At 38.6% G+C, this 27,931-nt stretch overlaps 2 protein-coding genes across 5 annotated transcripts; both read left to right on the forward strand.

Annotated features, from left to right (window-relative positions):
- The first annotated feature begins 771 nt into the window (after window positions 1-771).
- On the forward strand, window positions 772-10,846 carry LOC104950293 (tetraspanin-5). Of its 2 annotated transcripts, XM_010776789.1 has the most exons (10): window positions 773-1,207; window positions 3,345-3,395; window positions 4,948-5,094; window positions 5,201-5,371; window positions 5,487-5,612; window positions 6,777-6,824; window positions 7,485-7,601; window positions 7,690-7,751; window positions 8,841-8,894; window positions 8,998-10,846. In XM_010776789.1, the coding sequence occupies exons 1-9, from the start codon at window positions 1,124-1,126 to the stop codon at window positions 8,851-8,853; spliced, it is 819 nt and encodes a 272-aa protein (XP_010775091.1). In that variant the 5' UTR covers window positions 773-1,123; the 3' UTR covers window positions 8,854-8,894; window positions 8,998-10,846. The 2 variants fall into 2 exon arrangements, with proteins under 2 accessions (XP_010775092.1, XP_010775091.1); XM_010776790.1 differs by lacking the exons at window positions 8,841-8,894; window positions 8,998-10,846 and having other exon boundaries at window positions 772-1,207; window positions 7,690-7,755.
- A 3,700-nt stretch (window positions 10,847-14,546) lies between these two features.
- On the forward strand, window positions 14,547-27,485 carry mttp (microsomal triglyceride transfer protein). Of its 3 annotated transcripts, XM_010776794.1 has the most exons (19): window positions 14,547-14,683; window positions 14,817-15,209; window positions 16,513-16,700; window positions 16,870-17,013; window positions 18,844-18,951; window positions 19,044-19,160; window positions 19,752-19,891; window positions 19,974-20,124; window positions 20,586-20,743; window positions 20,848-21,016; window positions 21,843-21,950; window positions 22,048-22,260; window positions 22,370-22,581; window positions 22,720-22,817; window positions 23,062-23,183; window positions 23,417-23,644; window positions 24,589-24,713; window positions 26,280-26,450; window positions 26,548-27,485. In XM_010776794.1, exons 2-19 carry the CDS (start codon window positions 15,149-15,151, stop codon window positions 26,693-26,695), a joined length of 2,661 nt encoding a protein of 886 aa, XP_010775096.1. In that variant the 5' UTR covers window positions 14,547-14,683; window positions 14,817-15,148; the 3' UTR covers window positions 26,696-27,485. The 3 variants fall into 3 exon arrangements, with proteins under 3 accessions (XP_010775096.1, XP_010775095.1, XP_010775094.1); XM_010776793.1 differs by lacking the exon at window positions 14,547-14,683 and having other exon boundaries at window positions 14,695-15,209; XM_010776792.1 differs by lacking the exons at window positions 14,547-14,683; window positions 14,817-15,209 and having other exon boundaries at window positions 16,019-16,700.
- Window positions 27,486-27,931: the final 446 nt, after the last annotated feature.

Raw genomic sequence — 27,931 nt, forward strand, 5'->3', positions numbered from 1 at the left:
GATTTTACCAATTTTTGTAGACATGAACACAGATTTAAAAATCCTCAGGTCATCGGGCAGGTTGTACTGAGATTAGGAAGGAACATATAGTGCAAGCTTTTAACAAAGCCTGATCTGAACTAGATATTTGCAGATGTGTAAATCTAATACATTCCCTTCTGCTTTAATTCTATTGGGGTTTATATCATGGTGAAGCATATTTTTTTTAAATAAATTGCAGAAGTTGTGCAGTCATGCTGACTTACGTGACGATCTAAAGTGTTTGATATAAAAAATACCATATTGAAATTACATGATTTATTACACAGAGAAAAAACAAACATTAATTGTGAAATAAGCCAATATCTTAAAAAATTCCCTCTGTTCCCTTACTTCCTGATTGACAGTCAAAGAATGTGTAAATAACAGTGGCATGAAGACATACAATCTGGAAAATTATATTGTGAAACATTTAAAATAAAGGTCATATTGAACAAAAACTGCTTGAATAAAATGCAATCACCTATTATAAAGTGTGTTAGTTTTTAAGTATTATACAACAGTTATTTTTATATTTACACAAAAAGGGAATAAAAGTTTAATGCTATATTCTCGCATTTTTTATCAAATGTCAAATGATTTGGCAATGAATAAATAATACTTTAAAGTGTTTTATAATATAATGGTGACTATATTACATGGTCATACGAGGGCAGTGACGCACAGGAGGAAGTCCCGCCTCCTGTGATCACTGAAGACTCTCATTGGTTCCCGCACAAATCAACCAAAAAACAGCCATGTCTAGATTATGGGTCAAATAGAAGACCGTCGGTTTTAATCTGGTGGATATCAGGGGATTTATTTCACCGTTATACCTTTGGAGATCCATATCGGAAATAACCGGATATCTCTACTGATATCCCACCGGCAGATTCAACGCAGCTCTGCGGCTTCTCCTGCGCCTTTTGTCCGCGGAGATACAGTAGGATGTTTATTATTAGACGCAAAAACAATTGACGGCGCGTTTGTCGAGCCTTAAAACCAAAAGGTGTTTCCACAGCCAGGCTGTCAAACATAAGAGGACCATATATGTAATTCCCTTTTCACTGCGGGCGGCGTTTAAGATAACAAAAACACATCCAAAATGATGTCAGGAAAGCATTTCAAGGCTCATGAAGTGAGCTGCTGCATTAAGTATTTTATCTTCGGATTCAACATCATATTCTGGGTAAGTCCCTTGTTTGCTGTGTTCAGGACATTAGGCCTGATATCCTCAGTTTAATACTCACTAACATGACATGCTTTTGTTCTCCGTCAACAGCAACCTTGTTTCTAATTCAGCGAGAGCGGTTTTCTTTCTTTCCATTTTTTATGATGGGGATGATTTCATCCCCTGCATTATGGGCGCACAGCTCCTGTGCACTTGCTTGCACTGTCACCCTTCAGCTTTTGTTGTTGTATAGACATCATCAGTGTGAGGGAGCTCTAGTGATCACTTGTTTACATCTGAGCGCTTTTTAATGTGGTGTCAGTAATGTTTGGTCGGAGCAAATCCCTTTCTGATCATCACCATGTACTGAGGGAAATCACAGGAGAAACAGACACCTTCAGGGCTTTGAATCCCACAAGTAACCCCATTGTGACTTCTGGAGATCCCACTTAAGGCCTCCAGTTACCAATTGAATACAGAACCTGGTTGGAGGTCTGATACGGTTTAACTGTGTAAAAGCAGGTTAAAACATGTCTTCTAAAGGAGTTATTAGGAAGAGCAGATGGCTTAGTGATGCTATGCATTAATAGACACTAATATAAATGGTGCTTTATCCGACATGAGTGTCAGTGGTAGTTTTCTTCTTGATTATCTGTTGTGTCTACACATCAGAAAGCAGTCCAAAGGGACATTTTCCAATTCCTTGTTTTTGACTTACCAACAGTGAATAACATAAAGATGTTCAAATTACAATGATGTTACACAATGCTAAGGATAAAATCCTTACATTTGAGAAGCTGAACCAAGCACTACTTTACATGTTTTATCAATTGTTGCCTAATTTTCTGTTGATTGATTAATTCAATCTGTACATTTGAAATCAGTGTCTATTCTCAAGAACATTTAGAAATATATTTGTTAACGGATTAAATACCTGGATGTGATTTAAATAAAATCCAATGTTGCTAAACAGCAGTCAGGCTCATTGATTTACAATACTGGAAAAATGTTTCTGTGGAAAAATGTCAACTGACTCTTACGTATGTCCAGGAAAATTCAAAGAAAGAGTTGCAGAGTCCACATACTCACATGTCTCAAAATATATCCTCATATCATCTGTCCCTTTTTGAAGTGACGTAAGTGGAGCCAACATGTGTGTGGCCCTTCAGAGGAAGTCCACCTGTCGGCCCCACGGAGGGTCTCAGTGTGCAGGCAGTGACCCCTCTGCTCCCTTCAACATACATATATCATCAGAGGAAGTGTCAGACGCATCTGTTCATCCTTCCTCTGCAACGGATTAAACAATAGCAAAATGTAGAGTTAAATTCACAGCTTTTCTTTCTGGAGTGTAGTCTTGCTAAATGGGGCTAGTTTATTCTTTGTCTGAATTCTTATTAATCTTATTAGAAATTGGCATTTTTATACCAAATAACACTCACCTTCTGTTGATATACGCCAGTCTTACAATCCTACACAAAAACACTTACTGTAGTGTAAACCTAATCGTGAATCTTTTATGCAGATATTTTGGTCTCTTCAATCCTACACTTTCGGATCAACAAAAGCCATCAAATACGTTACACAAATAAATGTAACAATTTACCCAGGAAAACATCAGAGGCTTTTCCTGTTTATTCGATTTGGTCTCAATCTCCAGTTTTTTTAAATTAATTGACCAACCATTCAGTTTATACATTGTAAAGAAAAATGACAAATGCCCATCACAAGCTGCTGTCATCTGCTGACCAGTATTTGGAACAAATATTAAAATGTAAAACAAATCCCCATTATTAGATTACTTAAATTACTAATAAATTATGTTTTTTAATAGATCAACTATAGTTTTTATCAAATGTTATACATTTAAATTAATTGTAATGTTGACCTTGATTCCTGACTTTGTAACTCCTGGAATGTGGTTTTGGAGTCTTAAATTCAGGGTGGAAACTTGTACAGTCGTAATGCGTTCAAGCTGCTGGAAGAAGCTTTCTAATGTGGGAGTCTCCTGCAGACTGTCAAAAGAAATATTAAGTTATTGGATCACTGCCAGGAAACTCTCTCTGTGGTTTCCCTTCTGTGCTTGTGTGATGACTACATGTTGCAGTCAGCGCAAAATAATTTGCTCCGTTGTCTCTCTTCTTTCTCCGTCTGTTAGTTCCTTGGATTGGCATTCCTCGGCATTGGGCTGTGGGCATGGAACGAAAAGGTGATTTAACGGCTTATCTCCCTGTGAAACAATACGTTTAATTCATTCATTGTGTAAATCCTTTCACTTATGGATACACGCACTAAGCAGATCATTTACATTCATCTCCTGTGCTTTCACCCGTCTGGCTGAACGATATAATAGCAGTGGCTTTCCTGAATCTGAAAGGAATGTCATGATTTCCGGTGGGACGCCCCTCTGTACAATGGAAAGAAGAACAGATCTGATGCATTTTACAGATTTATTCATTGTGTTTCTCAGCTGAGGGGTGGAAAAAGTGAAAAGAGAGTCCAGTAAGATTTATTCGTAAGGAATTTCACTGACAAACTTTAAAGATTATATCATTAACTATTTGGTCAACAATGAACCAAAATAACATCTATGGTGGAAATGTATTTATCAAATGTGGACAGAGAATCAAACCATTCAGCTGTCTTTGTTGTATTTTATTTCTTGTAAGAAAGTTCAGTCAGTCATACAGAGAGCATACAGTCTGCAGAGTGAAAGACGAAGGATAGAGTTTGGGTTGCATATTTAACACCGAGAGAGGAGAAAGGGAGGGGTGACGCTTGGTGATAATGAAAGGATCATTCTGGAAGTTAGGGAGGTGGGGAGGCCATATCAGGATTTTCTCAGTTCACCTGAGTTGAAGGTCATACTGTTGGTGCACATAAAGTGTAACTAACAACATTGCAACACACCTTCTTAAATATAGTAAATAGTAAATATAAATAAACATAACACAATGATATTATTTAAGTAAGTAAGTTCTATTACACATCCTATAAGCAAAGGGTGATTGTCTTCAGATGTCTTGTTTTGTCTGACCAACAGTCAGAAACCCCAAAAAGATTCAATCAACAATGATTGTTAGGTAATAGTCTAGGGTAAAATGAAGAAGAAGTAACAAAATATTAAATAACCGGGAGAGAAAAAAAGATAGAGGAAACTGCTTTGCCAAAATGAGATGATATAGCCTAATTAATCCAAAAATAAAAAGGGCTCACTAGCCAAGTTACAAAACTAACTGAAGACAAAATAAGCAATAACAATACATCGAAACAGGTGCTAAGATGGATCCAGAAAATACTAAGGTTGAACAGTTTAAGTCGGAACATTTGGGGAAATATTCTTGCAAAAAATAAGATTGGGGCGTCTCATATCTGTATGATAAATATATAGCTGGAAACAGCAGCCGCTAAGAATAAACTCCACCTAACAACATCATTAAAGCTCACCAATTAACATGTGGTATCCTATTTGTTTGATCTGTAGTACACAAATGACTAATCCCCTCTGCCATAACATCATACGCATCACTCGCTAAATGCTTTACATCTGCAACGCATCAGAGGAACCACTGCACTGTCAATTATCCACCACAGTCAAAACAAATATGGTTGATCCAAAAGTTCGACCAACTTAAAACCGAAGTTCTGACTTTGGGAGGGTGTTTATGCCAAGCTCATCGAGATAGTGGTCTCCAATCAGATTTTAAATGATTTCTCTTGTTATGACTCTAAGCCTCTAACCCTTCACTTTGTTTTTCCAGGGTGTTCTCTCCAACATCTCCTCCATCACAGACCTGGGGGGCTTTGACCCCGTCTGGCTCTTCTTGGTGGTGGGTGGTGTGATGTTCGTCCTCGGATTCGCTGGTTGCATCGGAGCACTGCGAGAAAACTCTTTCTTGCTTAAATTTGTACGTTTCCTTATCAAACACGTGGTGAAGAAATACCGTTTTTTTTCCACTCTGAATCTAATAATAATAATAATAATAATAATAATAATTGCTAAATATCTTTTAGTTCTCTGTGTTCCTGGGCATCATCTTCTTCCTGGAGCTGACTGCAGGAATCCTGGCCTTTGTCTTCAAGGATTGGATCAAGGACCAGCTCAACTTTTTCATTAACAACAACATTCGGGCTTACAGAGACGACATTGATCTGCAGAACTTGATAGACTTCACCCAGGAATACGTGAGCAATGTTTCTTTATCTTCAGTTCTGATTTCACTCCAGTGTTGTTTTTAACATTTCTGTGGGACACTGTTGGAATTCATGTGTGTTTCTTTTTGCTTGTTTAACCTTGTAGTGGGAGTGTTGTGGAGCTTTTGGAGCTGACGACTGGAATTTGAACATCTACTTTAACTGCACTGATACAAACCCGAGTCGTGAGAAATGTGGAGTGCCCTTTTCCTGCTGCACCAAAGATCCTGCGGTATGTCGCCACAAAAACTCACTACACTTCAGTCTTTCTCATCCACAGCCAAATTATCCCCATTTACTGCATTACACAACATGCCTATGGGTGTAATTTGGTGTTTTTGTGTGGAGTACAAATTGAGTAAGTCACTTTTTTAACATGTTGAATCGTTAGATAGAGGGACAATTTTGAGGATCCTCCCTGTAGCTCATAGCCTTGTTATCTGCGCCCTCCAGAAGGCAGGCTGGCGCTGTCAACTATCATGGCTGCCGGCCAACAGGACGTCGAGGCCTCAGGGTTGACTCCTCTCAGACTCTGCCAGCACAGCAAAGTTGAAAAGCGTCTAGGAGGAGTTGCGTTGACCAAGACTTTTTTTTGGCAGAAAAATGCTTGAACTGCAACAGTGTCCATGCTTTATCAGAACAGGCGTACTTCACAGTAATGAAAGTTGCACAAGAGTCTTTTTTAAATGCTGACCAAAGCACACGCTGTCCCATAAAGGTCATCCTCTTTGAGAGCAACACAAAGATTAGCATGAATAGGACTTTAAAGTTCAATCAGAGATGTTTTTAAGTCTTTCTAACAAGACTACAAGGCCCCGATTACTGACCTTGAAAATGATACAGCATTTAAAGACCAAGTCTTGTATCTTTAGGGCACACAGCGCATTAGGATGAAGAGAAAGTTAAGCTTTCTGGCACAGAGAAGTACATACTAAATCAGGCTTTGGCTAATCAGGCTTTTTTTGTGCTTTCCGTGGGATTTGATGACTAATGGAAAGATAAACATAACACCAAATGTTCCTTTCACTGTTGTGTAAGTAATGTCTTCCATGCATATGCTTAATAATTAAATATTCATTCTGCGTGACAATTCAAGGCTGGCCTGTCGCTCTCTGTTTAAATGTTTCAGGATTTTACCAGGTCAACAATGAATCACAGCACTGAAGTCTAAAGTCCCAATTTTGTGACCTAAATCTGACTCTTATCCAAGTTTTGAGTCTCTCGTTTAAGACTTTGCAGGTTTTCACAGGTGTATTCCACATAGCCTCGGAAGTGAAACATTTCTAAATGAAAAGAAGCAGCATTACTGTTTTAACATCTTTCAAGTATAGGATTTGAAGTTTTTTGACTTCACCTTTCGAAAAAAGTACAAGCATCAACTGTCTTCTCTTCACAGGAGGATGTAATCAACACTCAGTGTGGCTACGACATACGAGCCAAACCGGTGAGTGGCTTAACAGAAACGTTCCTTTATAACAGAGATTGAGAGCCTCGCCCAAAAGTAAGAAGAGTAGACATTTCTCTGGCTTTTTCAGCCTCTATTTGGCTGCATGAGGTCATCAGGTACTCCACCCTCGGCACAATGTTCCTCTTTCAGTATGTTTCACTACTCCACAGTCTTCAAAACGCAGCAGCTGGCTCCCCATCAGCACTTTGGGCCGTATGGTATTACTCATGATGCAGCAATGCACTGGGATTTGACCCCCCTCCCCCATCATTAGCCATGTTCTTTCTCCATAGAGGCATAACATAGGGAAAAGCCTGTGTTTGTTTTTTTGGTTATACATCTGACTAGAAGCCAGAGTCGAGTAGTGTTTTACAACAGTCAGAGTAGAACAACTGTGAGCAAAGTGTGTTAACAACCAGGAAACATTAGTGCAGAGGGATTTTATTGTGAAGGAGACCACAAGATGAAAAGGAGAATCATGTGCTACCATTAAAAATAACTATGCTGTCAAGTGCTACACAGCTAAGTAAATCCCCACCTCATCGCCGCCAGTAGTATTAGGTATTAGGACTTTGAAAAGAATAAACAAAGTAGAAACTACCTCTTTCATATGCTGGTGATTGTCAGGCTGTAACACATGTTTTTATGTTTTGTCAGGACTCTGAGCAGCGGACCTTCATCTATATAAAAGGATGCGTTCCTCAGTTTGAAAAGTGGCTTCAAGAGAACCTGACAGTGGTGGCAGGCATCTTCATTGGAATTGCATTACTACAGGTGAGGAACAATGCAAACGGTTTAGTTTAATATCTCATCGCTGTCGACTTTTAACTAACCTAATGAAAACTGTTGATCTTTCTTTCAGATTTTTGGCATCTGTTTAGCACAGAATCTCGTGAGCGACATTGAAGCTGTGAGAGAAAGTTGGTAGGTGGCAACATTTTGTTCATTTAGGCACAACATCACTCTCAGGAGTTATTGATATTGATATGAAATGAATAAATACAAATGTTTAGCTGCATAAATGTACAAGACATGACATATCTCCTGTGAGACTGACCGTTGAGCGGCCCGACCAAGCAAGGAGGCAGAGGCAGAACGTCCAAATAAAACCCGGTGTGGGCATTTATTACTCCTTGTGGTACATGACACAGCCTCAATCGTCTCATGTGAACACAGTCACCAGCCACAAGGATCTCCCACACACTACCAGTCCACTGACAGGGAAAACAGAGCCTAAATACACACACACTAATCAGGCCAATAAGACACAGGTGGGCGGGGGGGGGAGACAACACACGGGCACCAGGTGAACACAATCAACAACAATGAAGCTATACAACCCGTAACGGAGGCCGAGATCTATGGGTACAGAGATCACCTCCGCGACATATCTCCACAACTTTAAATATTGTACAGTCTTTTAGTATCAACATTCATATTATCCTTAGTGTGCATTTAATTACTTTGATTAACCCTTCCTCTAGCATCATCAAGTCAAAATGATCATTTGTCCTGTAAAATACCCTAACATCTGTTGGTTGGATTAGCACAATTGGCTTTCATGGCTCCTAAGGGATTCATCTAACTTTGGTGAGCCTCTGAAGTTTCCAATAGCGCCACCATGAGGTTGGCATTTGTGCTTTTGAGTACAATCCTTCCAACTAATGACATTCCCACCATCTTCAACTGTACTCTGCTTATTAGCAGATGTTAGCTAACATGCTAGACTAAGATGGTGAACATAGTATTACATTACCAAAGTCACTGTGCCCAACTACAGCCTTAAGGGTTAATTACCAGCAACACTTGTAGTATTAATAAAGAAATAATAGTGGGATGGATGTGTTTCTTGTGGCCTTCGTTAGACTCCATGCATGTAAGCAGCTTGTGCCAGGTGCTGTTCCCTCCCTTTGCACGTCCTCACTGAGACGTGTGCATGTCTTGTTACGTAATATATGCATAATGTCTTCATTTAATGCATCGGTTCATACATCTTCCTCTTGTTTTGTGCAGTTTGTTTACCTAAGACCTCCACAGAAACTACAAAGGGCAAGAAGGATGTGCCAGGTAAGCACTATTAGCTTTCACCATTAATGTTGCGGCATATACATATTTATATTTGTATTGATGGATTTAATTGATTTTTCCCATGTTTTTTTTTCTTCTACAGGACTCTGTTTGGACGCCAGCACCGAAGGGAACTACATTAATCAGCTGTGTCCCAAACAAAGAGTCCTGTTCACATGTAAATAGTAAATGTAGAGTTATTTTTAGAGTTATTTGTGGCCCCATTTTTGAATGAAGCACAACTTCTAAAATGTATTGTAGCTTTCATACAGTTAAGATTAAACAAATGCAATGCAAAGGCTTTACACAATTATAAGCAGCTTTGGTGGTGAAGTGGCTCAAAGGAAAAGTCCCACTTCAGATTATTTTATTTTTCTGAAAATGAGGAGGGTCATTACTTGTACACAGGACAAACAGCTTTGATGTGTTACCAGAGGTGGTGCTTCCCTCAGAAAAAGGCCTTGGTTTTATATGTCTCACAGCAGCAGTGTTAACACTGCATGTAATAGTTGTGTACAAAGATAAAAGTGATTCTGGAAATGCACTGCATGCCTATTGTCTACCGTTAGGACAATGGCTCTTCTACATGTATTACATTAATGTTAGGTATTTAAAAAAAAATAATTGTAAAATAGTAAGTAGTTTGAAGTGACTCGGCTGGTTAGCACTTTGTTGAATGTTTATTGAAATATACTTAAAGAGACAGATAATTAACTTTGAATTAATTTCTATCTGTGACATTATGCTCATATTCTACAGATAAATACAGTTTGTAAGCAGAGTATTGTTGGGGCTGAGGTAGTTCAGTAGCTTGTATTATCACAAAGAGATATGAATGGTATTGTATGCTTTGCAAAGTTGCAGTTGTTAAGAGTTTTGTCATTGAGATAGAAAAGTAATAATACATACTGACAGAAAGCAGAAGATGTGACATCCAAATCAAAACTCAGCCTTAAGCACTTTAATCTTCATATTTTAATCTTCAAGAGAGACTTCTGTCATGACGGACTGTTAGTCAAGCAGTAGCCACTGGAGGGGGCACTTTTCCTTAAAAACGTGCAAACTACATCTGTTACTTCATGGTGCTCCATAATGTTGGATATTTGTTCCATAAGCAGTTTGACAGGAAAAGTTTTTCAGCATATTCTGAGTGTGATGTCATTCCTTGCACATTACCTTAATGTCAGTGTCCATTCAGCCATTCCCTCTTTTTTTTTTGTACGTTGTTGCCGATGTGTTTCCTTTAAGGAATCTGCCTATTTGATGAGATACCCTCTTTTGTTGTGTTAAATGTTTTGATCCGTAAGTTTTCACTGGAAAATTAGGATACAAGCTTTTTCCAATGCTCATCTTTAATGGCATGCTGGAACTGCTTGGTGGGACTCAACTGAACGTAGAAATGATTTATAGCCTATATACATACTGTACATTACTTGAAAGCAGAGCAGCACACATGCTGCTTCACCAGCATTATTTTAAATGCACACTTTGGACTGAAATACAACTTGTATGTTTCTCTTTCTTAACAATATGGAGGCATATCATTTTGTGTAAACATGTTAATAGAACTGCATAGCAAGAAAGTCAAAGCAGCCATTTTATGTAAAGGCGGAACCTGCAGTATGTTACTCAGCGTTTACTTTGCAGTCAGATCTCCTGCAGCTTTGATGAACTGAACATCCTTACCAAAAATATATTTCCAAAAATGCATTTCTGCATTCTGATATCTTATAAATGTAATACAGCTGGAGTCAAATATCCCCTTTTCCACTAAAAGCTTCATATGATTGTTGTTGACTGATCACACTTTTCTTACCACTCAGTGCCATATTTGTGATTTCTACATACTCCTGATTATACATTTTGTTTTACATGTCCTCCTGATTCTTGTAAATAATTGGATCGTGACAAGTTGTAAATATATATCTGAATAAATGGTGGGTCTTTGCAAACTGTTTGTCTGCTGTGTTTAGATAAAGTTGGCCAAAGTAGGTATACTAAAATAATAAATTCAGCTTCATCTCAGAGCAAGTGACACACATGTATACCTTATTCACAAGTACATATGTCAGTTATTGGAAAACATCTAAACAAATAAACTCAATACCACTTTCTATCTTTTGTTTGAGATGAATATCACCAGCCTGGTTAGGCTACTTCAAGTCAAAGCAAAACAATAATTAATTGCACCATTACACTGGAAAAAAAATAGTTTAATTTTTTTAAGGTTTCTGTAATTAGTGGTTAATTATTTGAAATAATTATTCGGTAACGGCCTGGTGTGTGTTTCACTTGATAAACAATCAAATTGCTTTAAGAAGAAACGACCCAACTTAAAGAGATGGACGCTGACATGACAAAAGAAACATACATTTTATTCTGAACTCAATAAGTGTTTAAAATAAGCATGACCGGTCGATACGAAATGACACCACCACTGTATACTTTTTTGCAAATAGGAGATTTAAGCTTGTAATTTGCGATTCAGAATGAGCACAGTTGTTGCTAATAGCAATAACAATGGATCTGTTGTGTCCCAGTAAATCAGAGTGACAGTGAGCCTGCTTGCATCACATCATGACTCTGAAACTGGAGCCGCTAAATGGAGTTCAGCCACCAGTAATACTTACATCTGTGCTTTTCTTACTGTGACACGCCAAAAGGCCTGTTGTTCATCTTTCAACCAGTTTGACAGGCACAGAAACCAGAAGGATCAACAGGGCATGTGAGGACGAGGTGGAAAGGATGACTTGTGTTACGCTAATTAATCCTCTCCTGCATTCTTTTGTTATATCTTTAAGAAGGGTATCTCGGGTAGAAAAACTGATCAAAGGAACAGCACTTCATTAACCAGTGGAAGGACAAAGGTCAAAACCATATGAGGTTGTAGTATCAAATTCTCACTTGGAGACCAGCTTTAGAATACTATCACAAAATATATAATTGTATTCCATTATTTAGGAAAGGAGATGCTCAAACTCAATCAGCGAGATATTCAAGTGTTAAACGAGACATCCATTCAAGAAGACTGTCATTTTGAAATCACAGCAGAAATGTTGGTTTAAAACTCAATCACTTTAAAGACAAATATTGAAAAAGCAAACATGGTACATTCATGTAAGAGGTTTGAAAGGCAGTGGCTTTTTTTTTGTCAGATTTGTATGTTTACTCAGACTGTTTTTAGTTTCCTAATTGTCATTTGTTGATTAGACTGAGGTGGAGTCGTTGATCCACATTACTGTTTTCCTTTTAAATAAAGCTAATTTACAGAAAAAAAAAAAAAATGATACTAAGTTACACACACACACTTATCTTACAACACAACCCTGATCATTTGCAATTTAGAGAGTCAGCTTTGATAAGCAGATGTGTTTGCTGTGTTATCAGAGATTGATTGCAAACCTATATGTGACCTTTGACCAGAGGCCTCTTCGTTACTTCCGGCCCTTTTGTAGACTCACCAGAGAAAAACAGCAGACTCTTGCTTTCTGATGAAATCAACCTTCCCCTAAAACACATTTACAGATCAACTAAAAAAAAGGTTTTATACTAGACAGTTACTATATGTACCCTAGTTTAATCTTTTACTTAGTTTTATGCATAATCAAGCTTGTCCCCCTATTTTCTCCTTTCATTGTACTTTGTGTCTGATGCTTATCTGTTTGCACTTTGGCACAGTCGCTGAGGAAACATGAATATTTCCCTTTCACATACTTGGTATGATTTTGTAAATATGCTTTGAATCAGAATCAGAAACAGGTTTATTGCCAGGTAGGTTCACACATACGAGGAATTTGACTTAATGTCATGGTGCAGACATAAAATATAAAACAAGGAATCTAACACAAAACTAAAAATCTTTAAGGACACCGTAATAAAATATAGTTAAATAGCAATAAAATAAAGCAGTCATTTACATGGAAATAGAATGCTATGAATGAATTATAGGATATAAAATATGAAATATGAAACAAGAAATATGTGCAGTAAGCAGTATGAACATTGTGTGCATTAATGTAATGCATAGAGGGACTACGTTGTGGCTGAGGTAAGTGTCAGTTGGGGGGCCGGGCCTTGTTTAAGAGGCCGGTAGTGGAGGGGAAGAAACTGTTCAGGTGGCGAGAGGTTTTGGTCCTGATGGAGCGCAGCCTCCTGCCAGAGGGGAGGGGGGTGAACAGTTTGTGTCCAGGGTGGGAGGGGTCGGCCACTATCTCCCTTGCCCGCCTCAGGGTTCTGGAGGCGTGCATGTACTTCCTGTATCTTCAGTAACCATCCAGCCGTGGGAGTATGTGAAGGTATACATCATGATGGTATTGGTAAGGTATCCATAATTATCATCTACTGGCAGAGCAGCCTCCTAATTGTTCCAGACATTTAGCTTAGGAACAGTGAAGGCATCATCAAGGAGAGTTTAGATGATGTTTAGTGCAGCAGGGGGGATTACATCATATCAACATGAAGACACGAACATGTTAGGACATTTTAATGATGTTTTAGTAGTGCTCTGGATTCAGATTCAGCTTTTATACAGTAACCATCAACATCAGGAGACAAACACTGACACCCACTGGCTGCTTAGTCAAACTCACTGTAGTCAGTGTTGATTCAATCTGTTTCTTTAAAGAGTTCAGTGATGGTGAAACATTTACAAGCTTTACTCAAGTACTAGATAACTTTGTATTTCTATATTTCTAATCAATTATTGCACTTCTTACTCCACTAAAGTTAGCTGAGAGCTACGGTACATGTCACATACAGAAGCTATGATAAACACATTAAGCAACATAGTATATGAAGTATATTATTTACCATTACTTTAGAAGGAAGATTCATTAATGCAAGAAATTATATAACGTCTTCAGTAGAACTAAGTTTGCATTCCTTTGACACATCATTACATTTAGTAACTATCAAATAGTTGTGATAAAATAATGTTCCTCCCTCACTGTTTAATATATGTATACATATTGAGAGTTGTTGAGACCCCAAAGACACACAAAAAAGGTAAATCTGATTTCAGGTTTCGATTGCGATTACTAAACATTAGTGTCTGTACGGAAAGGCTTTTTCTCACTTTATAAAGAGTATGCCATGTTTTGTGTTGTTGCTACCTGTTTTTGTATGTATTTGTTTGATGTTTATGATATTTATTAAAGTTTGAATGGACAGATAGTTCAACCTTAAGGGAAGGTGGGTTGGTTTATGTCAAATTCCACAGTATAGTGGGGTTTAATTTAATCTAAATAAAAACATGACAATAAGTGTGAAGTAGTATTGCAGCTGATCAAAGTGATGAATTATGTCATTAACACTGATCCTGCCAACATGTTAAACATACAAGGACTACCTACCTAACTGGGGTTCATTTACATATTGTGTTAAATGAAAAAAGACAGAGCACTTTAGGAAATATTTTACATATTTGTGTCCTTCAAAATGTTTAATCCTAAAATATCTATCTCTATGAATATTTTTGTGAACATAATTTCTAACATTAGAAGTCAAATATCCTTATTTTACTCAAAACGTTTCACTGATTTAAACTGATTTCTCTAGTTGAAAATTATCCCATATTTAGCATTTCACACAGTATGACCTCATGCACACATTCTCAAACGTTTGGGTCCACTGATATGCTGTTATTTGAGCCAGAGGGCTGAATTCACTGACGGACTGCCCATTTCCTGCAAACCAAGAAACAACACCGACAGAGTACCGACTGTTTGAGAACTGAGGTGAAAGGTGTAACATGAGGACGTCTCTCTGCAACCTCTTGGTAAATATAAATGGTATTTTTGGCTAATTTAGATATGTTTACGCTATGTTTACATCAAATATGCAACCAAGAAACTAGTCAGTGCATGAAGCCTCAATGAAATTTAACATCCAGACTGCGATTGTCATTCGTCCCTTGATCAACAGAATAAATCGGATGATCCCATCCGTATTGATTAATCGATCACATGCTATGTGACGCGCAGACGCAGAGGCTGTCCCGCTGTATTTAAAGGGAACTCCTGGATGGATCTATCAATGGCAGAAGTTCCTGTCAAATCTGTGCTTCCAGGTTAATGATTTGCTGGTTATCTCGTACTTAGTACTTAGCGTGGAGTTTGGAGTCTGCTCTCCCCTCTGATAAAACATAATAGGAGAAGCTCGGACCTGCATTTCCTTTCTGTTTTGGCCTTTTTCTTCCACTTCAGCCGCTGAATCTCGGGTTTTGCTTCTTCTCGCTACAGAGAGAAGGACACACAATGTTAACTCTAGTTGTGTTCTTGCTTTGTGCAGCCTCCTCTGTCACAGCTTCAGCCAAAGGTGAGTTGATGTGTGGTTTTCTGTGAGTGGAGAAAGTTTGTTGTAGGGTGATGTTTGTGTCAAATGGAATATTATTTAATAAATAAGTTCACCATATTCATGTGGGACAAGAAGAAACTGATAGAAATGTGTCAACAGGATGTATTTGTTGCTCCCTTGAGGCTTATAGATGATCCGAAGAGTCAGGCTTCAGTTTATTGTGCCACAGAGACTTACTATCCTCAAATGAATGAAATTGCCCTGGGTAATCTTACATAGACTCAAAGAATCAGTCTATTCATTGTAAATGTTGAAGCTTTCCATTGTGCTGCTTTGTTACATCACTGATTGATATGAGGTGAAAGATTTAAAAACAGAATATTACGAAAGAAATACAGATTATTTATGTGAGTGTTTTGCTTCTGATGTTCCCTAAACACCTCAGTAAGCTGTTTTGAAATAGAGCTAGGTTTTATATTTGTTGAAATTCAGCTACATGTTCCTCAGCAACCGGTGATGAAATCATGTACTGACACGTCAGTCTGTCCTTCCTCGTGGCCTAATGTCATATCTAACGCTCAGCTCGTCATTAATAGATCACAGGAGGGATTTTGTTCTTCTGCCACGTTGAACACACCTTGTTAAATGGCCTCACCTCAACCCTATCAACAGATAGTATTTATTTAAAACTAAAAATTAAGTTAGTGTCCTTTTAGGTCGACACAAGCTGTATTTAAGCTTAAAACAGAGAACTTAATAGGTTGTATGACCAACAGCAAAATATACCTAGTGTTAACTGAACACACAAAGTGAACACTAATGTAAAAAGTACATTAAAAGTAATGGCAAGGTAGTTAAAAGTGTGGATAGCCCATTAAGTGCACTTTTTTGCTGATATGATAAGAAATGTCATCTGAGATTTGAAATGTTGCTTCAGAACAGCATAGAAAAACCTACAAAACTCAATTAATCCTTTCCATGATGTCCAGGTTGTTGATTATTTTCTTCCATGGTTTATTATTATGAAACACTTGTTCACAATCAAATCTAAGATTTTAATGCTTTAGTGATCCATCAAAACAATTGTTATAAGTTATTACATGAGGATACAGTGACACACAGATATAGATGACTGAGCATTCTGATATTCATAAGGTACGGACATGTGTGGTTAGGTATGAATTTTTTTTAAAAAGCTTTCATGCACCAGTGGCTTGTTCTTTTAAGTCTTCAGTATCTCGACAACATGACAATAGTCTTATTGCAGATCACTCTCACTGTCTACACTGTTTTCTTACCAGCCGTGTTTCCTGTGTTTCTTCAGGTGGTGCTGCTGGACCCCGGCTGAACAACGACCAGCTGTACAAATTCAGCTACAGCACTGAGGTGCTGGTGGACAGGGTGAGGGGGTCAAAAGAGGGCAGTGCTGGCTACAGGATCTCAAGCGATGTGGACGTAAACCTCGTGTGGAGAGATCCCAGCAACAAAGACGACCAACTGATTCAACTGGCGGTATGTGGGTCCAATCACATTATACGACAGCGCAGGATCTCATTTTGAGAGTTAAAACAATCCACATAATATTTCTGACTACACAAATGCTCTTGATACAATTAATAGTAAGGTCCTTCTTTTTGAGAGTAGCTAATTTTTCTCACATAAATTAATCTCTCACTCATAGATCTCAAATGTGAGAATTGAACCTGCGTCCCAACGATCAAAGAAGAAGAACGTCCTCCATGGATCCACTGCAGAAAGCCTTTTGGGGAAGACCAAACTGGCAGCTCTGACGAAACCTTTCTTTTTGCATCTGAAAAATGGAAAGGTAAGAGCATTTGTGTGCACACAGAAAATACTCCATATCAGTTGCTACACTACTTACTGCTGGTGTTATCTGTACAACCATATAGTATTTTAATATATTTGTACTCGTCATTACCTCCCTAATGTAACAGAAGGTTGTGTTTTTGTTGTGGGTGGTTTATCTGTTACAGAAACACTACAGGCCTGATTTACATGAAACTAAGTTGAAGGGTGTAGCATGGGTCGAGGAAAAACACATTACACTTTTTACCAGATACTAATCATGGGGATAATTTGCCAAACATTGCCAGATAGGGCATGGCCTCACCTAATACTAAAATAAAACACATTTAAGTATAAAGAGTGAATATATTTGGCAACATTAAGATAGTTTCTAATCACTCACATGTGAATAACATCAGCAGCAATTCCTGAAAATGATATAAATGAAGGTTTTGGGCAGATTTATGATCTTTTACGAGGGAGAAATGCTTACATAAGTAATGTTAGAAGGTCATTTGGGTACTTTTAGCACTTCACTTTTGTTGTCTTCAGAGAATAATTGAGCATGCTTTCATTTTGCTGGAGTGATGATGCTGGCAGGGGAAAAACCGTGCAGGTGTGTGTACAAAGGTCAGCAGGTTCAGAGGGTCAATGAATGAATGAATGAACAAGCCCGGCTTGAAGAGCGGCTCTGGGTTGGTGGATACGCTTCATGCTGTCTTCTTATTGGCTGTGAGCTGTTGGAGTTCAAGCCAAACTCATTCACTGTTATCAAGTAACTGTATCTAATAAGGCGTAATTGCTGCAGAAAGAATTACAGCCAGATTACAGCTAGATATTTAATTGTATGGCTAAAGGGAAGAATTCTATGGCATACGTTTATAATGAAATAATACTAAAAACGTCAATTCAAACCGATAGAAAGCGTGAAGACCCCTTAACACAATGTTCAATATCTTTTTGGATAACATGCTTATTTAGAGGATAAGATCCCTTTTACTAATTTGACTGTAAAACCAGTTAACATCCTAGAAAGAGCCGCAGAGGATCTTAAGCCCTCAAAAACGAAGGCTTTTTAGCATATTAATGGATGGGAACACTAATAATTCCATTATTATCAAATAATAAATGTAAAATTCAGACAAAAGTATTTTCTACAACCTTTTATGTTGTTTATACTGATTGCAGGCTGCCACAGCAAGGATACACAGAGTAAGACTGAGTAGCCGTCGTCAATCTATTTATGGTAGTCCTCGCTGATATCGTGGTCGAGGGCCACAAATAAATGACATACTGTATAGGAGACACTGCAGGATGATGTAATCGGCTGCCTCTCCACTCATAAGCAGGACACTGAGAGCATTATTGAGCTGAACTGAAGCCTCAATGCTCAACTGAACTGTGTGGTGTAATTTGATATTTCCCAAGATTAACTTAGCACATTTGACTGAGCTTGTTCCATTATTTCAAGATCATATCAGCGACACGAGTAAAGATAAGACTGACTCATCTTTCATGCTGGTCAGTAGTGTGTGTTGAGAACATAATTAGAAGTTGAGGTAGACTCTTTTTAAACATTTAGAGTGCTAATACCAAAGTACTTTTGTTTTTTATCTACACTTCAAAGAATATCTTATTTCTGCGTGTAATGTAAATAGGCTCTGATGTCATGACCATGCATTTATGTACACACATGTGCAATGGAAAACTGACACCCTGAAGGCCTTTGTGAGCTGCAGCACGTACAGCAGCACACAGGGTCATTGCCCCTTTATCTGCTGAAAGACATGCCTCAGTATCCATTGTTCAGAAGCATAACATTTCATATAACATGTTGCTTTCTTTGTAGGCAAAGGCCTTTTATTCCTTCTGGGCCGAACCTGCAACCATCAAGAACCTAAAAAGAGGACTGGCCAGCTTACTGCAAATGCAGCGCACCACTGGGAAGGTTATAGAGGTAATTGGCGTTATAATGCTCCCATCACATTTATTCACGTCTTTTATATTTCATTACATGTAGCTAATTGCAATCTTAATGTGTGGGAACAGAATGATGTGTCTGGAAGGTGCACGGTGGAGTACAAGGAAGTTAAAGGTCAAGTGACGAGAACCAAGGTCCTGGACACGTGTAAGACTGCGGAGACGGGATTCACCACTCACAGTCAGGTATGTCAGCATCCAGAACAGCTCATTGTGCTAGATAGAATATGAAGGTTACTGAATTACTAATACATAACTCTTTAAAGGTCCCCTATTATACTGTTTTTCATCAATATATTATAGGTCTCAGATATATACAAAATATGTCTCTGAAATGTTTGGCTCGAAATACCAAACAGATCATTGTAGCATCCCATAATCCCCTCTGTTTCAGCCCTGTTTCAAAAGTGCTGATTCTCTGTCTGCTGCTTAAGATGAAAATAAGGAGCCACTCCCCACGCCCCTCTGACAGATATTTGGTTAAAAAACCCACAATGGTGCTCTAGGAGGAGATTCAGGTGATAAGGTGGACGGGGGTTACCTTGGTTGGTTATTGGCTAATGGTTACACAAGCCAAAAAAACGTTATGACATCATAAAGTGGTCAAAATCTGATCAAGTCATTTTTTATATAAATGGATCAGGACAAAAAGACTGAGAATCTTTTTTCCTGAAACTTTCAGAATCTCTTAACGCAGAGGGGAAACATATTTATGTAGATGAGACATGAAAAAGTTGATTTTGCATAATAGGTGACCTTTAATATTTCCCCCTCCAGGTGTTGGGTGTGGGCAGGAAGTCCAGTTCTGTTACAACGTTCACTCTTGAAGATGGTTTCATCCACTCTGCCGTGGCTGAAGAAACACACTCACTGGCTGTTAACTCCCGCAGATCTGCTGCAGCTAAAGTCGTTTCCAGGTACATGCCTTTATCAATAATAACCATGAGTGTGCATTTGTAATTCGGGCACTTTTTAAGTTTTACATTTCTTGCTTCACAGGCAAACCCTCACTCTTGTGGGGACGGAGGCTGGACCCCTGGAGGCTGCTGGGACAGATGTGGCCGAGGTTGTCAAGTTAATTGATGCCAAGCTGGCAGCTGTTGGTATTATTGCGGATGAAGTCAAATCCAAATGCAAGGGATGTCCAACAGTGAGTACCGGTTCACTTTTTTTTTCACTTATTTTAGCCATTTTCTAAAGAGGGCTATGTCAATCTACCAGTTTAATTAAAATAGAATATATGGATTATTGGATTTGCCACCAGGCTGCAGAAATTCTAATTTCAAGTTTATCTAATCATTTTGTAGCATTTAGGTGCATTTTACTTTCTTTACTTACTTGTTTTCATGAACTTTAACACGTAATTTCTTCGATGAGGAATGTTTGGCAAATCACATTCAGTATTTCTCATACTGGTTATACTGTTTATGCATCAAAATACATGTATTTAATCATTGTAACTACCACGTCAGTGCTAACAGACAAGGTCAGGGTTGGAAAAGTAATCATTGCACACATACTTCTAAGTTACACCTAATAGTAAACAGATCCTTAATTTGACTGAAGATGATCTCTCTTTAATCCCCTCTGCCCTGTCTTTTCCCTTTTTAGCTTTTTGAGCATTGGCAGAGTGAACAGAAGCAGCTGGAGCCGGCGAGCCTGTCCAAAGCCTCGGCTCCACGCAGCTTCCTGGCTCTCCTCCAGAGCATTAGGAAGGCGTCCAAGGACGAGATCCTCAAAGTGCTGCAGAGTGCCAGCAAGACATCTCTGTAAGTGGCTGCTCCTTCTCCCCTACTCAATCACTCTGCTGTTTCTGTTACCTGGTCTAACTTTAGTAACTCACCATCATTTTGTTTCCCTTCTTGCTGTTCAGACCTCAGGTGGTGGACGCTGTGACCTCGGCTCAGACTACTGCGTCTCTGGATGCCATGATTCAGTTCCTTAACTTCACCGATGCCAAAGGTCTGGTCCTGCAGGAGAGGTTTCTCTATGCATGCGGCTTCGCTTCTCATCCCAACGAGAGAATGCTCCAGGTTCTGCTGGTGAGTTGTTTAAAACAGAATCAGCAACTTAACATGCTTGGAGAAGAAACTTGGAAGATATGCTGTCATTAGTATTTATCAGCGAAGAGGAAAAAATGTGGGCTTCATTTGCACTACATTTGATGCTCTGCTTAAAAAAAGGAAATAAAATATTTGTTTCCCCAAATTAATTCAAGAAGTAAGTGGCACTCCAGTGGTTAAAGAAAGCGAAAATGTGCCACACGTTGGATTTGAATAGTGCTTTCCACTAACTTTTGTGCTATTTTACCTGTGTTTCCTAATTGAAACCAACACATCATTTAAAATGTTCCCTTCATAAAAATTGCTTGTAAATAATATATAGAGTGCCACAGTGACGCGTCCTAAAACCCGGAAGTAAACTCCTTCCGGTTCCTTTGACAAAGACCAATGCAATTTCTCCATACTTTTATCATTTTCGAATCATAAATCTAATCGATAGATCTATGATTAGAAAATTATAAAAGTAGGGTATACATGTGGATATTATCCGGCTGAACAAAATGTGATCCGTCTCTTCAATTTGTGTCAACAACAGACTTTCGAGCTATTTTCCAAAATCCTATGGAGAAATTGCATTGGTTTTTGTCGAAGGAACCGGAAGTGGTAAAGTGCTGACTTACTTCCGGGTTTTAGGACGCGTCACTGTGGCACTCTATTGCGTTCTGTCCTCAAAATATAATATAATAAATGTGTAAAGTTAATTTGTTTTATCCTAACGAGTCTTCAAAACCATTCATATTTAAATTAAATGATATGCTAATTGGAAGTTTGCATTTAATTATAATGCAAACTGTTTTCTTTTCAGGACATTTCAAAGGGAAAGATCGGCAGCCCAGACATCAAAGAGTCCACTGTGATCATTATGGGAGCCCTGGTCCATAAACTGTGTCAGAAAGGAGGCTGCAACTTACCGGTGAGCTTACAAAAATATAGTTAATGAAAAAAGTTAATGTAGATTTTAGAAATACCAGAGCTGACTGAAGATCCCTTGCTGTGCTTTCACCCTTCAGGCAGTGGTGGAGGTGAAGAAGCTGATTTTAAACGGGCCCGACAGCACAAAGGTAGAGTCCGAGGTCCAGATGTATCTTCTTGCTCTGAAGAACTCTTTACTTCCCGAGGCCATTCCCATCTTCACCAAATATGCCGAGTCAGAGGTGGGAGCTTACTCCACCATCGCTCTCACCGCCCTGCAGAGATACGACTTCACTCTCATGACTAATGAGGTGAGCAACAGTGCACATTACACTCCATTTGAACTGATGAGTGTTACTGTTATGTTGAGCTGATTAGCGTGTCACAGAAACTGAAAGGACACATTTATCTCATGTGTAGGTGAAGCACACAGTGAATAGGATTTACCACCAGAATCGTCGCGTCTATGAGAAAAATGTAAGAGCCGCCGCTGCTGACGTCATCCTGAGTAGCAACCCCTCCTACATGGAAGTCAAAAATCTGCTTCTGTCCATCGGAAACCTTCCTCATGAAATGAACAAGTACATGCTGTCCAAGATTCAGGACATCCTTCACTTCCAGCTGCCAGCCAGGTGTGTTATAGGAAATCCAATGGACCACCAAAAAAGAAATGTTGGTTGAACATAGGAATGTTACAGAATATAGTTAAGCTTTACGAATACAAATTAAAGTTATTTGTTGTATAACATATATCATTTTTCATTTTTCAGCGATGTAGTACGACATGCTATGCAGGATACAATTTCTCATAACTACGACCGGTTTGCAAAGGTTGGGTCATCGTCCGCATATTCAGGATTCATGGCAAGTAAGTAATCAACCCTCATCTGTAAGACTAAAAACATTACCCAATATATTCTTAAAAGATCTAATGTGAGATGAAATGATGAACAGTGGGAACCAAATTGCACGAGTCAATCAACATATCATTTTAGGGTGTTGGTTAAGCACATTCAAGCTCTATTTCGCTCCATTAAAAAGTTTGAGTCTTATTATTTGCTTTTTAGTACTAAAATAAATTGACTGAGCACTTTAAAATTCTCTCCGTACAGAATCTGCTGATGTGACCTCCACGTACAGTTTGGACATCCTGTATTCAGGCTCTGGGATCCTGAGGAGAAGCAACATGAATATTTACGGTGCTAGTAATGGAGGTCTTCTCCATGGACTACAGGTAAGGAAACCACATAATGAAACAGACATTCTTTACACTCATGTATACAAGAAAAGCTTAGCAGGACTGTTGCAGGAACATTTGCAGGAGTTTAGATCTTTGCAATTAATAGTTTTTATGCTGTTTTGACATCTGTTTTATGCTTTTAATGTGTTCAGAAAAGCATCTTGAATAGCCACACCATTACCACATTTCTATTTTAAACTAATGTGGACATGTTCTGTGTCTTCTAGGTGGCAATTGAGGCCCAGGGTCTGGAGTCAATGATTGGTGCCACAGCCGATGAGGGAGAGGAAGATCTGGAGTCGTTTGCTGGGATGTCAGCTTTGCTCTTCGATGTCCAACTGCGACCCGTCACCTTCTTCAAGGGTTACAGTGACCTCATGTCTAAAATGTTCTCCATGACTGGGGACCCCATGAATGTAGTGAAGGGTCTCATCCTGCTGACTGATCATTCTGAGGTAAACTGCTTTAACTGTGTCCTTCATCAATGATCCATTAACACTACACCTCAATATAGAAGTCATTTTAGTGTTTCAAGTTTACATTCAGTGTGAGGTTATCAAAGAAAACTGAATTTAACAACTGGTATTTGATGCCAGGTAAAGAGAATAGTCCAAGAAAGCTTTATTTTACTTCAAAACAGTGTCAGCTGGCTGGTTTGAGTTCAGTTTGGTCATCTTGACAAAAACGACAGAATTGGTGATATGTTCAAACACCTGGAATAGACTTCAGTTTACGTTCGTCTGCAATCTAAAATCTGTAAAACAAGAGAGTTTGCTCTGGCAGGTGGGACAGCAGTGATTGACACTGTGTAAGTGTCCTCGTGGCTGACATTGGTTGTCTTCATTCAGGCGTGCTGGAATCTAACATTGGGAGCACTATGTCTACTGCCAGGATATAGAGTTTCAGCACACATGATAAAAAGTTACTAACTATACTTTTTAAGTAGCAAGACAGTTTTTATAGGTTGTTTTGGAAGGCATTGACCCACAACCGTTTTTGTCGGTTGTGCGTCATGTTTACTTCGTCAGATACATTCAGTATGTCTACACAAGTGCAGATAGTGAATGACTCAAGTCAATACCTTCACTTGTCGAGCGTAGTACTGTGACTTTGAACAGGGTTTAAATGCTTACAGATGATAAAAGGGATGTTGCATTTATTTTTGCCTTATGCTGAGGCTATTTTTAAAGTGCTTTTACAGTCTTCAAACATCATCATCTATGATAAAAAGGTATCTTAATTATCGTGCAATATAACCAATTCTTCTGTTTTTGTTTTGCTTCCCGTTCATCTTTCTGTAAATTTATATTTTCTTCATCTATCTATACTTTGCTGTAACAACAAAAAATGTCCCCTTTCAATACAGAATTCTAATTTTGATTCTGATTTGTCTCTGCAGGTGATCCAGCTGCAGTCCGGTCTGAAGGCGAGTGCCGAGTTCCAAGGAGGGTTAGCCATTGACATCTCTGGAGGCATGGAGGTCAGCCTGTGGTACAGGGAGTCCAAGACCAGCGTCAACAACAGGTACAGTCCACACACCGAGCTAATTCAATGATATTCTAGTAGTTGCAGTTGGTGGAGTTTTTGTCCCGTAGGCAAGTTGGGGCATCAGCATAGCTTTACATAATGCTGTGTACTGTGTGTATAGGTCATAACCTCACGTACAGCCTTGTAATGATAAATTACCTCACTGAGTACGTTTGTTTTACTGTATGTTCATTATGACGTAATACACTGGCAGGGCAAAGGACAGACTGATTGAAAGAAAATTCTTAGAAAACAACCTTTGTGAGTGAAAGGAGAGTCGTTTTTAGAGGTCGAGCAATGTCACAAACTGCAAATAGATTTCTGTTGATGTTGGATTCAAGTGAACTTATGATGGTCTATAAGCGTCGCCCGATGCATTTGTTCCATGTTGGACATGCTCCAGTATTGTGGTCATGTCTGTCTCATTTCCAGGTTTATGTGGATATGTCGTCAGTTCTGTCTGGTTCTCTATTTTAAACATTACAGTCATCGCACAACGGTAGCAGCTGAAAATGGACATCATCATGCGGGTGTCGTTTAGCTCACGGCATCTGGTGATGAAATAGGGTATAGAGAGCAATGCCACTGATTTTTGACATTCAAATACGGTTACGATTTTCCTCTGCATTTGCACCTCAGTATTTTTGAAGTAATAAATACTTTTGGTGCAAAATCTGTATTGAAAACCAAACTACGTACTGTGTTTTGTTAGTGTTTGTTTTGTTAATCAGATCCGATCTTATCTGATATTTAATACATTTTAAGATTGTATTGATAAACTGAAAATGCTTATTTTACCTAAAAATAGTGCAAAGTAAAATATGAGATAAAAATCTATACTGACACTTGGGTTTAGTACCGGCACCCCATTCAAATAATTGACATCCGGCTTTTATGCCTTTTTATAATTAAGTTTCCTTTAGTGATAGGGATTATATGTACGTTTCTATGAGGAATTGTTTACAGAGATTGAAAACAAGGCACATTTAATTGGAATCTCTTTGATGGTGCACAAAAAACACAACCCTGTGAAATCCAAGCAACTTTTGGTTTTTCAAAAAAATATGGTTTAAGGAAGAAAAATAAGCTTTTATTTTTCAGTTCTCTGATTTATTTTCCTGCTTTTTAACAATAGTAAAGGGTCATATCTTTGATTTGAACCCCAGAATGTTTTGACCCGTGTGTGCGTAGGGGAATGGCAGAGGCAGGTGAATGGATCAGCATAGTTGTACCTCTTCCACTCTGATAATAGACTGTCAGGCTATCTTTAGCAGCAGAACGAACCATACTGGCATCTTTGCCAAGGCATGTCTTCACGGGCAAGGCTATAGAGGTTTGACGTTCAACTAGCTGGCACACACTGCGATTTTAAACAAAGGGGAAGTTGTTCAACTGCTGTTGTTAGTATCTGAACTTTATTGGGCTTTTAAGCCACTGATACATACTGTGTGAAACAAATACATGTTCACAGACAATGACAAAGCGCCACACTCATTGGGACAAGGCTGAAGAATATAAGTATTTTGGACACATTTTCATTTTGTTTACTCTTTATGGTTTCAGGGGAGCATTAGTGGTCACTGGCAACGTTACAGTGGACATGGACTTCATGAGAGTGGGTGTTGAGGTCAGCTACGAAACAGAGGCATCGCTAGACTTTATCACCACAGTCCAGTTTTCAGAATATCCCTTCCTGGTGTGCATGCAGATGGACAAAACCACCTTCCCCTTCAGGTATTGTACACATAAATATTTCAATTGCTCTGCGTTTTTAATGTTAAATCATCTTTTACAAAAACCTAATCATCTGTTCTTATTGTTTTGCTTTCAGTGAATCCCTCAGCAAGTATGAAAGCATCTCATCAGGGAAGAGCGTTGCATCACATAAGAGGAAGAAGCAACTCGTACCGGGCTCTGAATTCCCTCTTCACCAGGAAAACTCAAATATGTGCAAGAAGGTTTTTGACTCCAGCTGGTAAAAGACATACCATGAACAATCCAACAGTGTCACTCAACGAGTGTTTTTTCGCATACAGGGACAGCTATCACACCTCAGCCTCATGCAGTGAAAGTACCCAAGAGAAAAAAGTGGTGAATGTTTTTTTTAACAACACATGCAAAGTTTACATTCCTGTGAATATTTAAGTCATTTAAATTTTAAGTTTTGTTTTAAAAACAGGAATTCTTGCATTGTCTTTTTTCATAAATAGGATGTCTTTTTTATTTGATGGGTAATGCACAACATGAAAAAGTAACCCTGTCATAACCCCAACATAGTTACAGTAAAGATCTACATGTAAATATCACACTGGACACAGTGGATTAACTCTCCCCTATGAATAGAAACGCTCCTTTCTGTCAACATTCCTTTGTTTTTTAATTAAAAAAGTGTTTACCGAGGAGGAGAAACGTATTGTTTTATCACTGTATCACTGTTCACACACTTGAAATAACTTATTAAGCAGATTAATATCGATTAATTACATTTGTATAATCAGGTTAGTGATTTTTAATTGCACCTACAGAGACAATGTGTGTGCATCGTTTTTACTTTGTACTTGCAAGATTTGAGGTGAAAATCAAATCTCTAAAAGATAATCCATCAACACTTGAATATCTTTTTTTTACGTGGCTGTAATTGCTCTGTGTATCTGAAAACATCTGGGTCGTTTTGAAGACTTTTGAGCTGCTCTAAACTTGTATTTTCATATTTAGGGATCAGTTTGTTAGATTTATCATTGGCTGACAATAAACGTGCAGTGGAAACACTTTTCCTTTTGACTTGGTTTGTGTATTTAGATGCAACAAGAACATGTGTGAACAATGGGATTAACCCTCTGGGGCCCTGGGGAAACATGATGTGCTTGAAATTATTCATTTTGCCTTTAGAGTGGCATTCAATCAATTGTACATGTCATAGTCGGTGTATTTGTTATTGATACAGTCATATACAGTCTGAGAAATACAGCCACCATTAAGTCTGTTACAAAATGAGATCAACTCAGTTTGAAAGACACTATCAAGTCGGTCTCTGCTGCTTTAGTATTGAACCATGTTGATCCCCCATATAAACAGGACTCATCAGTTTACGGTGCTCATGGCAACTTCACATGCATAATTCAAAATATTTACCCCAGAGCCCCAGAGACTGGCGGGTTCTCCTATTCTGGGATACTATCCTATCCTGCCCTTGATTCACTGTGGGCTAATTAGAT

This window comes from Notothenia coriiceps, unplaced genomic scaffold (assembly GCF_000735185.1).
Source record: "Notothenia coriiceps isolate Sejong01 unplaced genomic scaffold, NC01 NC01_scaffold00017382, whole genome shotgun sequence".
In the NCBI taxonomy this organism is placed as follows: domain Eukaryota; kingdom Metazoa; phylum Chordata; class Actinopteri; order Perciformes; family Nototheniidae; genus Notothenia; species Notothenia coriiceps.